This window comes from Pezoporus occidentalis, unplaced genomic scaffold (assembly GCF_034315485.1).
Source record: "Pezoporus occidentalis ecotype Australia unplaced genomic scaffold, CSIRO_AGI_Poc_V1 ctg40, whole genome shotgun sequence".
In the NCBI taxonomy this organism is placed as follows: domain Eukaryota; kingdom Metazoa; phylum Chordata; class Aves; order Psittaciformes; family Psittacidae; genus Pezoporus; species Pezoporus occidentalis.
In genome coordinates this window covers 3,488,127-3,500,999 of record NW_026915725.1, presented here as the reverse complement: position 1 = coordinate 3,500,999, position 12,873 = coordinate 3,488,127, and the positions used below count along the sequence as shown (strand labels likewise).

Here is a 12,873-nt window from a genome sequence, read left to right as displayed (position 1 = left end):
CCTTTCATAATGGAAAACCAAAGCTAAATTGGATCAGTGATGGCCTATAGCTTGATGTGTCCTTGGATTATAGGAGTCAGTATCTGGTTAGGTACAACAAAAGGATTCCATAGAAATTCTTCATCTCGCCTCGCCTAGAACTTTTGAAACCAATAGTTGGAAAGCAGCAACTAAATTTAAATTAAATTTCAGGTTCAGGTCAAACTGCATTGACCTTTTACTTATATGAGAAAATCACCTGCAAGTTGGTGCTATAATTCACCAACGATCTTGTGGGCATATTTTAATGTACATTTCAAATTTGCTTGTTTATGTTTCTCCTGACTTCCCTCTTTCTTCACAGACACATGCTAGATGCCTGATACATATATGCCTAAACTTTTTTAAAATACAACTTGAATATCATTGTGATTTTTTTTAATCTTCATTCTCTTTAAAATAACAGGCATTTTGTAAGTTTTAAGATGTCCAGCACATCTGTAATTAATTGCAGATTCTGTTGTTTTTCAAGTTTTCATGTAACACAACACAGCTGACTAAACAGCTTAAAAGCCTAATTTTTCATTAAAATTGTGAGTAATCGGCCAAGGCTACACAGTAATGCAATATTTTCTTGTTGAGAACTCTTTGGTGAATGATTTAGATGATTGGCCAGCACATCTAGACATTTTATTTGACCTTTTTAGACACTTTGTTGTGATGATTTGATTGCTACGAGTCCCTGTCAGACCTTCAGCTTTATAACTCAAAAGAAAAGTGTATGTGTGTTGGACAGTAAGTGTCAGAGAAACTGCTACGCTTCTCATTCATTTCTTTGTGAACAAGCCCATTCCGGCATATGTAGTGCCAGAAAATGTTTGAGACCTGATCCCTTCAGTCTGTAGAGGACTTTTTCAAAGATGGTCTAGGTGCAAACTTTTGTGAGTTTAATGTTAGTGCTATTGCAGAGCTTAATTTGGTCTTGAAAGCCTAGGAAACTCAGTATGAAATAACCAAAATGCAGACCCAGGTTTAAAAAAAAAAAAAAAAATACTTTTTTATACCTTGTATGGGGTGAGAAATTCACCCAAGGTTTTTTGTTGGGTTTTTTGGGGGGTTTGGGTTTTTTTTCATAGCTCCCTATGTCTGGAAACTAGCTCACATTAGTCATCTGTCTTCTTAATTTCCCTTAAAAATTGTGGTCTGAGCTCTTCCTGCCATTGAAATTCTTGACAAATTATAGAGAAGGCTCAGTTCTGTTTTTCTTGTGTACCCTGAACTCCAGCTGCAACATATTGAATGTGTTCATGACAGCTTGTAGTCATCTAACTTATTTCTAATATGTTAAGTTTCTAAATGATCCATAAAATCAGACCTATTTCAACACACAAGCCAACCTCTTAGGGAAACCAAATATTTTTGATATAACAAAAGTTATTATCACCACATAGTCCAAAACAGCTAACTCAGGGTAACAAGTCACTACAGATTGGCTGAGTCCTCTCGTTTTAAAGTGAAACACATTAAATTAAACAATGCTAAACCTAAAATCTGGGGTAGTTTAAATTTTTTTTAATGGAGACCTTGCATAGGGTAAGATCCACAGGAAAAGTCTTTGTTTTATTCTCAGATTTTGGTCTAGCCACAGTTAATGACCTTCCAGAGTTTTCACCTCATCAGGTGTTAGCCAGGAAGACACAAGCTGTTTTTTGGGGCCTTTCTCATAGCTAGTGGCAAGCAATAGGCAAGAGGGAATAATTAATGTCATCATTAAGGAAGTGCCCAAAGTGGGATAAGTTGCTATATAGCAGTGCCTATCTCTGTCAGTCACAGAGAAAAATCTAAATGATGTGCTAAGAGTTGGCGTTCTACTTGTAGGTACCAAAGGTTTCCCTACATTAATTCTCTTCAGGGTGTCCTGGCTGAAGTGTTCTATTTCTCTTCCTGTCCAGAAATTTGGCAGGCCAAGATTCAGACCTCTTCTACCACTCTTCTGTCACAAAAAAAAAAAAAAAAAGGGAGGATTTAAGGTTTTTACCATTATTGCAAAAATCCCGTTGAGATGGATTTATGGGTTATGTAACTACATATTTACCTCTGCATGTTCTACTTACTCAGAACTGCTCATATTCCCCTAAAATAGAGTTCATAGAATTTAGGCAAGCAAGGATTTCCTTGGACACAGCTTGTCATAAAGTTTATTTTATTCTGTATTATAAGCTATGCTTCTATAAAAAAAAAAAACTTATCAAGAGGCAGCCTTGGAACAGTTTCAGTTGTGATGGAAATAGAAGAAAAAGAGAAAATTATCAGAACAAAAAGGTAATCAAAATAGATGGTGATGGATAGAAATATGTTAATAGGGTAAGAATATTAAGAAAGGTAGATTCAAGAACAGTTAGCCACCTTGATTGCCAAATAAATCTGAAAGAGCTTTGTAAACAGCATACTAGGTGTTTTCTTATATTTCAGTAGGGGGAAAATTCCAAAGGGAACAAGTAAATGTAACTGGAGTCTATGAGTCTTCTCGTGCTGTATTTCACACTGTACATTACAAGCTAAGAAATGCTCATATGTCTCCACATTTTATTCTCTGCATTCTTACATTATATATTAGGCATTATAAACCACATTAGGTTAAATAAGCATGATGTTAAAACAGTTTAGCCAAACCAGAAGAACTGTGTGTAGGCACTTCAACTTACATTGAAGTCTAACATACCAGCTTAGTTTCTTGGGTTTTTTTTTAAGCCAGATATAAAATGATATGAAGAATCTACTCTTACAGTTACTTTGCTGTAAAGGCACATAACTAACTGATATAAATACAATTTGTGGACTTTCTACCAGCTCAAAGGATTACTATGAAAACCATATTTAAATCTAAATTAAGATCTTATGGAGGGGTAAATGTAGTAGACTGGATAAACTTTTAAGGCAAGTAACTTTGCAAACATTAGACAGAGCTTTAGAGAGGAACAGACCACTTGACCTGATGGTCTTGTGTTTGCTTTCAGTATGGTTGAGTCAGTGGGGCCACTGAATTGAAATTCTTATAATTTGATAACTTTTTGCTCTTCTGGATTTAGCAGCATTCAGCTGCCTTGCCAAGTGGCATGGCACAATATTGAGTGTCATAATGGCCACTGCTTGATGCTACTAATGTAATAGCTTATATGTCCTCAAGTGACAAAACCTAAAATTAATACTGATGATAACTGTTGTACTGTTATGTGGTGAATTTTTTTTAGAGCAGAAAAATGAAAGTCCTTAGCTGAAGTATTTAGAATGCTGTCATCCTATAAACAGAGGGATTTGATTTTAGTTCACTCTCATCCATTTATTGCATGAAGCAGTTGATCAGCCTTGATGATACTTACGGAGTTGCTGTGGGTCCTATAGAAAATTGATAGCAAAGCCAGACACTGAATTCAAGATTTGTGGGTTACAGTTCATAATATTCTTACTCAAAGACCACCTTTCATTTCTTGCATGCAGTTGGAAGCCAGTTTTTAAAGCATTAGCTGAGCCATAACTTTGTAAATCATCATGACACCAACTAAAGTGTAGCAGTGGCTTAACCTCAAAATGTTAACAAATACTAAGGGAATGAACCCACAAATCAAGAAAATTGCACTCCATTGCTGTGAAGAAGCTGAGAAGGTCAGGGCATGCTGTTCTTAAAAGAAGTAGAAAGAACATTTTTATGGAGATTCCTCTGAGCCTCTGGAGAATCCTTCCAACTGTACATTCCCTTGTTTTGTCCCCTAGTCACTATATGTAGGTCATTAATCATCAGTTCAGGAATCTGCATTATGTACAGGAAAAAAGCTTAGGTTGGAAGAACCATATACCTGCCCCATAAAATAAGCATTCTCCTGGTACACTCACATTCCAGATGTAGATGGAGGCCCAAAAGAGGGGAAAAATCCAGTGGCTCTGCTGAGCTCACTGTAAGCTGCCCCAGATATTTTGTCCTCCCTCTTTGCACAGCATATTTACTCAAACCCACAGTCATAGGGAAATACAGCTTCCAGGCTAGAAATGACATACATAATAGAATGGCGAGCTGGTGGAATGAACTTGGATCTGTATGTGCTGGTTATCCCCTGACCATGCAGCAGGAAAGGATTTCTGCTCTTTGTCTGTCCAAAGAGGAGAGCAAACACATGGCGAGGAGGTGTTGCCAAATGGCTTGTAGAGATCTCTCACGTGGAAACAGCTATCAGACACTCTGAAGCTACTGGATGGGAGAAACCCAACCAGCCATCAGTAAAGGATGGCTATGGAAAAGAACAGTTGTGGGGGAAAGGACAATTGAATGAGATTAGCATAGGTACGGTAGTGTATCAGACAAATAACAGGGGATAGTAGTGAGGAGAGATGGGTTTGACCTGCCAGTTTCAGCTGATTTGTCCAAACTCAGAATGTTCCAGTACCATCACTGGCAAACAGTTTTATTACCCTGAAATAAACCTTGGAGAGGGATGAAAATCGCTTGATTCCTTGCTTAGATGACTTTTAAAAAGATTGATATATATTATCATAGTTTTCTGATACATCAAATATCATCTACCCTAAACTGTACATGCCTTTGCTTATATATCGAATTTACATAACTTTTTAAAGTGGTATCCAGCACCCTACCAAGAAGTAGAAATGGACAGCTAAGAAATCAGCTTTTAGTAGATCTCACATTCCCTCACAGCTCAGGACTTCAGACTGAGATACATTTTACCCAGTAAATTGCTGTCTCTGATGGCATCCCTATGAGCAATATAAAATGTTTTATTGTGTTGTCACAGCAAGTTTTAAGTGCCTAAATGGTGCTTTCTTTAGGGATCATCAAGTTTCTGTGATTCTATAATAATTTTATAGTTAAAGGAATAGCAATAATAATCTATATCTGACTTAGAAGCTAGTATTTGAAGAATAGTGGGATTTTTGTAAGAACAATAAGCTACTCATTTTGCATTAGTATTAATAGTATGGCATGATCTACTTTAATCAATAAATGTGTTTTTATAAAGCTGGACATGCTACAGTTTCAAAATCACGGCCAATACCAAAACAGTCATTATCTAACATGTACACTGGGGAATGCAAGGGGAGGTCTGCAGTTAACAACTAAACTATTAAAAAATGGCATGTTTTCATGTAGGCTCTCAAAATATTATTACACATTCTGTTTCTGTAATGATTAATATATGTAGTGCATGCTCATAAGCAGTAAAAGAGTATATGTCTGCACTGCAGACATGGTTATACCTGAACCTGTATATTTTTTCAGGGTACTTCATATGTAGGAGCTGTTTTCAGGCACTTGTATCCAGACCCATTTTGCCATAAACAATGCCAGAAACAGTCAACTTAATAAACCAGCATTTCTGTACCAGTAGTGCTACATTAATGCTCTCATACCCATAAGATAGTGTCGTATTCATCTGTCCAACCAGCTAACAAAATCATGGGTTTTGATGAACACTCAGAATTTGTCCAATTGCTGCCATGTGATGTAACAGCAAACACTCATTTTATCATAAAGTATTTCTATATGAGAAGAAATTGCTGGGTTCATTATCTCATGACAAATTCAGGGTATGCTTTGAAAATTCATTCTTTTGGTTAAAAGAGGGGGAAAAAACAGCAAACCTCAGAAGAGAGTTGTGATCTTTAGGCTCATTGCTGCTCTTTACATTATCTATATCCCTGGATTTGCTAGTGTAGCTGTGCCAGTCAGGAGATTAGGAGATTCCAATGAGGTATTGTGTTTTAACCCTTAAAGATGCATGTGCATTAAGAAGTCAGTTTGAATTGGAGCTTTCTACCATCTGATCAAAATGCAAGAGTAAAAGGGAACAACACAGTTTTTGGTGGGAAATAGCAAAGCTGTATTTTCCAAGTCCACAAAGTTAAATCCAATTTTTTTTCCATCACTTGCCTTTGATTCCATGTTACTTTATATAAAAAAAAAGTTTCTAGCCAGGATGTACCAGATGTTTGCCTATTTTTCCTCAATTTCACAGTAAAACATTTTTGTATCTCTTCTCTCACAGAGAGAGATACTACTCTCTGGTAACTCTTGTCCATCTCACATCATGAGGGTGAAAATGTATGTATCACAATTTTGATTTGTCATATGTAAAACTATCACAACAGAAACTTTGTGTAAACGTTAAACTTAGATATCAGAAAACAGTGTGTTTCATTATTTTGCAGACCTCAATGGGTAACATGAAATAATGAGAAAAAGAATGATGAGAAAATATCATAAAGACAAAAAACTTTAAAGGGTGGTTGCAGTGTGTACACACCTTTGTTCCCATTAAAGCCAGCATCACAGTCCCCATGGGCCAGGGCAAGATTTTTATTCATAATTCCTCGAATTTTTTGGTTATTCCTACTCCAAAAGAAGCTAAATCAACTGTAACTAGAGACATAATATAAGCATATAAAACCAAAGGTTATATAGTCTTTGTGTGTTTATCATACAAACAATGAGAACGTTTTTATTGTGTTTTCAGTTTTACATTCCAGCAGGAGAACAGTTGTGTCATGTTTGTACTGTGTGCCTTTATATTTGGGGGTGAAAAAGTTACTTGCTGGTTTTGTTCTATCATTCAGCACCTAATGAGGACTAACCTTGGAGACATTAATATGCTCCTTCTGCTTAAGAGTTTGCATGTAAGAGTTTGGGAGGAGTTATAAATATGGAGCATATTATGTGCAACAATTGCTTTTTTGAGAACAAGAAAAGGAAAGTTTGGGGAAGTTCCACTGAGAGAGCTCTTTTTGGGAAAGTATTGGTCATAAGACAAATATCCTCCCATGGGTTTACCCTTGACTGGTACAGCAGTTGTGCTGTGATAATAAAATTTCTGCACCTGAAAGTTTCAGAGTCCTTTTTTTTTTCATCCATTTCCCTTGGTGGCTTTGTAAAAGAACTGTCAGTTGATTTTGTAGCAGAGAGTATTTTCAAACTTGACAACACTGTTTATTGTCTCAGTGTAAAGAGAGTGAAATCAATTTCTCATGAGTATTTGAGCCCTGGGGTCAATGAACTGAATTTCGATTATGGAAATTACAAGTTACTTACACTTGTTGTCATTTAAGAAAAGCGTTTCTTGTATATCATTATTTTTGCATTTTGCATTCTGATCACTGCACTGATGTCCATGCAGTGCTCTACCCTAGACTAGTAGAAATCTGGGCAGGCAGTTGTCACCTGTGTTATTCGGAAGGTACTTTGTTCTCATTTGCAAAGCTGGATGTAAAACACTGGGAAAATATTGGATCAAAGGAGATTAATTTGATGTCCTTTACAGAGTAGTTAAGACCTTAACTGAAGTCCAGTAGTTTTTAATATGCAGAATATGATGTTCTGTCTTCAACCATAACATAGTAAGTGTACAGATTACTCATTTAGTGCAAATTGATGTGAAAATGGGTACAAGTGACAAAATAGTTTATGATGCACGGATATGCTGTTGAAGGGAAGAGTAGAGAGTATGAAGCTGCCAAAAAGGCAATTATAAGACAAACAAACTGTGAATCCTTTGTCCCTTCTAGGGAACAGTTACTTCTTAGTGGGGTGACTCACACAACTAACTGCTCATCAGTGGGAATTAATAGCCCAACCCAGAGCATCTACAATAAAACAGACCTTTCCTGATGGCCTTTCAAGTGCTTAATTTGCATTTATTTGGCTGTTTGAAATATATGTGCAAGTGCTAAATATTATTACAATGCATGAGCAGAAATTAAGACTGGAGCTTGTATATTTTCATCTGTTCTCAGCTGGAAGTGAATAGCTATTTAATAAATTATTAATAGCTATGTCAAGTAAAAGACTCTGCTGACTGAAAGTTAGAGGAACCGTTTTTAGGGTCACCTTTCTTTCCTGCTTCCTCACTGAATCTTGCACCCTTTGCTACATAGTTCTACAACTACCAGCAAGTGTTTTAAGTGCCCTTTGGGTGGGAATACATTGAAAATGGACCTTCCACATTCTAGGCAATATCTCCTTTCTGTCTCCTTTCTTTCACTGCAATGTAAAGGACGGCCTGGAAATTTTCCCTGAATGTACTGTGTTTAAAAAAAAAAAAAAAAAAAATCCCAAACAAAGCAAAACAAAAAAAAGCAACCCCAAAGCCCCCAATCAAATAAGGCTGACACTGCTTTTCTTTTTTTAAAACTCATGTATCTTGTGAACTAAGCTTTAAGAAAGCTAAGAAATCCTTTGTAGGATTTAGGCACGCAGAGGCCTGGTTCTTGGATCCTGTTCATGCCTGAACTCCAACTTTATGTCCACAGTCAGCATAATTAAACCTGAAGTTCCTGTGTGAGCAGGTACTAATGAACTTTTCAGTGAATAGAAGGATACCTTCAGGCTTAGGCAGTGTCTGAGTGTGGGTACATGCTTGTGATATTTCCTTAAATTCATTAATGCCTCCCAGATTCTAGTTTAGCCTCTCAAATTATCAGATTATTTTTCTTTATCCTCTGAGTCTGTTACTTAAGTCCTACTCCACAAGCCGTGTCACTGACTTCATGGGAAAGAGCAGAGCATCACTGCAGGGTTTCAGCTGTCCTGACTCATGATTGAGGAAACAGGGGCAAAAGCAGGGAAAATGTACATGAATCCCTTCACTTCCCCATAGATTCACTTCCATGTAATAGTTAGAAATATCTCTTGGCTAAGATAATGCATCTTCATTTTCCTTTTCTCCCTATTGTTGCTATGGTGCCATGCAATCCGCTCGGTGACAAGCCATGCTGGCCTTCCTTGATCTGGTGAGAAAAGTGCTGCCATATGTGGATGCATGAGCTAGTGCACTGAGATTAACCATTCCTGTTTTCTTTTATTATCCCTGATACAAGGCATTTAACACTACATAGGTCAATAAACCTTTTTTCTGTTATTTTCCAGTTCTCTTTTTTAATATATAGCATGGAATGGTCTACTGACAATCTGATAAATAGTAATAAAGCATGTACAGTTGTTGTTGTTACTATTAACAACAATAACAGGAACTTGTTTGAAGTGGTATCCATAACTCCATAGATGTTTTCCAAGAACAAATCAAAGGGACAGTCACTGACCACACAGATCATGCCACTCTAAGAAAACCAAACAAATAGTTCAGGGGGATGGCATAACAAAGAGGATGATCACAGAAATAAGAAAATTTTCATTAGTCAGCTTAGCAAACAAGCATGGTGAGAGGAAACTTTAAAGTGGAACTGAAAGAAAATTTCTCATAAGCAGGACCGGAGACAGGTGTTGTATGGGGAAAGGCACGGAGGCGATTTGAAGGATTGCCAGAAAGGCAGAAAGCAGATGGAGCATTAGGTGAATGGTATGTTTGTGAAGCCAAATGGTCAGTAGTCTTCTGGCATATCTTAAACCTAGGGCTTCTGAATTGCTCTTTTGCCTGCAGTAGAACAGCACTTTTATTTAAGAGGATGCTGAAAAATCATTGCTTATCACCATGTTTGTACTTGCTGTAATATTTCAGGTTGTCCAAAGTAGAAATTACACAAGATCACAGTAGTTGTAGAGATGCTGTCTAATTATTGAGATACTTTTTCTGCAAGGTTTGCAGTGTTTTTGAAACACTTTGTCACTTATTTGCAAGCCCTGCTGACAAGTTTCTTGTGTGACAGACAACCATCTTTTCTCCTGATGGGAGCATAGAATGAGTGGCCTCTTGGTATCAGTTTAGTAGATGGATGGTCTTTTGTAATACTTTGGTATGATGAGTGTTCCATTCAGACCAAGATTAGAAGACTCCAGGGTCATATAGCATCCATCTGTTACACTTTTGGCTGTCTGATTCAACTGCACAGGGTAGTTCAAAGTCCCTCTCTAAGCTAATGAATCAGGATTTCATAATGTGTTTAGACCTTACAAGCTTTTATAGCATGTCTCAACGTGAACCTGTCAAGAAAAAAAATACAGCATTCAAAATGTATTAAATTAGTACCTTTTGTATGTAGGGCAACTAAAATAGTCTTTTGAGAAAATCAAAGCAAAACACATTATGAAGATAATTAGGAACTTCAGAATGTCCAGATCACATTCAAAAGAAAGGGTATTCATTTTATTATTGAGTTAGAATTAGTAAAACATTTGGGAATGTTTGTTCATTAAGGTTATAAGAGTATTTGTGGGAAAGAGCTGTCTAATATCTTCTTCCAATTTGGGCTGTAAAAAATGAGTGACATAACAGAAAAAGCAAATGCTCAATTACCATTTGTGAAATGGTATAGATAAAACATAAGTTACTGTGCTAATAAGTGTGCTATTTGTGCAGCTTCCACAGATGACAGTGCTGCAGAGAAGAAAGGTGGAACACTTCATGCCGGCTTAATTGTCGGCATTCTAGTCCTGGTCCTCATTGTGGCTGCAGCCATCCTTGTGACCATTTATATGTATCATCATCCAACGTCAGCAGCTAGTCTCTTCTTTATAGAGGTAAGAGACAAAAATAATGTGTTGTTTTACTAGTCCTGGATAATTTGGATGTTCAGAATGGAACTTTCTTAACTATATCTAGAAAGTATTCTTGTGTTAAAAGTATAAACATTAAAAAAACGGACATCTCCTAGCAGGTGATACTGATTTGTTCTAAGCATGTTTGTCACTCAGCTGCTACTTTAACTACCATTGCTGTTACTTTTAATGTTTCTTCACAGGGCATATATCTAAAAGATATATCTAAAAGAAAAAGCTCAGATACCACTGCACCTCTATTTCCTATCATTCATTTTTCTCAAGATAGCATTTTTTCATTAGCTTTTATGTGCACTGGCATTTTATTTTGGGACATACATATTTTTCTATTTTTTTCCTGCAGAAAAATAAAAATTCTGCATTATTAATTCTTCAGAAGAGCTGACTTAGCTGAAAACCTGATCTTAGCTGGAAACCTATGTTAGCTGTTCCATGCATTCATTTGCAGAAATCTTTTAGTACTGTTCCTCAGAGTATGGGAAAGATTATTTTCGCCTAATTTTAACATCTAAATCTAATATTGTCTCCTTTTGCTCTTTCTACTAGTGGAGAGAGGAACAGACTCTTTCAGATCCTGATCCAACCGGTCTGTTTGAGCCATCTCCTTTAGAATTAAATAAATTACCATTTTTCTCCCTCAAATACAGATAGCTACCTTAGGTGCAGACATCTACATAGCAGATTCTGACACTCGGTCAGCTCAACTCCACTGTACACAACAATATGAGAAGGGAACATTTTGCATAGGTGTTTGATTTTACAAAAAAGTATTAATACCTACACCTACTTGTGTTTTTTTTCAACTCAGCAGAGTTCCAGCTAAAGGTGAAAGAAAACACTGACTGTTCATAACCCCCACTTGCAGTACTCCCTTACTGTTGAGAGCCTGGACACTTTCTAATAGACAGTAGCATAGAGGCAGAGCCACTGGAAGCATTACTAGGGACGTATCTGGGTATTACTTAAATAAAAGCCTGGCCCATAAAGATATATACATTCATTCTTTGTGATAGCAGTGTGAATTGAAGTGAAACATGAACATAAACAGAATTATTCATCTTAAAATCATATTATAATAAACATACTGCATACATGCCATAGTAGTGACAGAAATCAAAATGAATTATCAGTATTCCAGGTTCAAATGATATAACTGTATTAACCATCAGGGAACAGCATCCACATAATAAAATCAATAGTATTCTTTCATGTCTATGCAAAATTTCAAGCCACTTCTCTATTGATATAGACAAAAAACCCTCCACTGAAGTCCTTGTACAGAAGAGAAGTATTTGTCCCTTTCTTTTTTTTTTCCACACACACAGATTGAATTGCTATTCTTTCACTCTACTAAAAGCAAGTTTCTTATCTGTTATGGTGTGAGTGAAAGGCTAAGTACATGGCAACACCATTTTTTAAGAAGAAGAGAAGAATACCAAATTAAAACACACATTTATTTATTTATGTTTGTTCTCAGTGTAGTAATGGCATGTTAATTTATTTTGTTCACTGATACCATACTTATGACAGCACCGGCGTCTTAATCAGTTCTGTTAAATCCATTCCACTGAATTTAATCATCAGATGGCATTAATCAATCTATGCAGTCAAAGCCTAAAATGTCTTTTAGCAAGCAACATAGGCTTTTAGGCAAAAAAGAAAAACATAATCTTTCTGTTTAAAATAATTGAATAAGGACAGGAGGACATAAGTCAGTCAAAATCAAATTTATATAAAATGTGTTATAAACGACATCCTCTTCTGGTTACTAGGAAAGCTGTGATACTTGTGAAGATTTTAGCAGGAATTATTAAAAAGTTCTAGGTATGGAGGGGTGGCCTTTCCCTGTGAATGACAAAACCACTGATGCAGTGGTAAAACTACAGGGGGTGGAGAAAGAAACTACTCTGTATTTCAGAACATTTCCACAAATTCTAAACTTTAAAGCCATTTTTAGTATCATAAGTGTAGAAGGACAGAATAAGATAATCCATTCTGGAAATAAAATTGCTTTTAAGGAATTTAATTATTTAATTTCTGAAAGGAAAAAAAAGTATTTTGACCTATTCAGGAAATAAAGAGTAGAAATATTCTTTTATTCACCTAATATATACGATGTCCATGTTTCAAATACAGAGGAGAATGTATCTTTTCAGGCTTGCATTTTGAAACTGAAATATAACAACTGTAATGAGGCATAACTGGTATAAATAGGTCACTAACAGAAAAGCATTCCTTATTGTGTTTTTGCAATTGAAAAATATTTGAGTAAGCTGTTACAGGTAACATGGTACAACACATACCATAGCAGACAAACTGCCTTATTTATGGGAAATGAATGAAACATGGATCTGATGAGAAAGAGGTCAAGAGCATTG

General features: G+C 36.2%; 1 protein-coding gene across 2 annotated transcripts in view; it reads left to right on the top strand.

The window, feature by feature from the left end:
• Window positions 1–12,873, top strand: part of PLXDC2 (plexin domain containing 2) — a 259,999-nt gene that overhangs the window by 235,449 nt on the left and 11,677 nt on the right. For both annotated transcript variants that reach the window (XM_062633687.1, XM_062633688.1), the window contains one exon: window positions 10,296–10,456. In XM_062633687.1, the coding sequence (XP_062489671.1) occupies window positions 10,296–10,456 (161 nt within the window). The remainder of the gene's footprint in view (window positions 1–10,295; window positions 10,457–12,873) is intronic.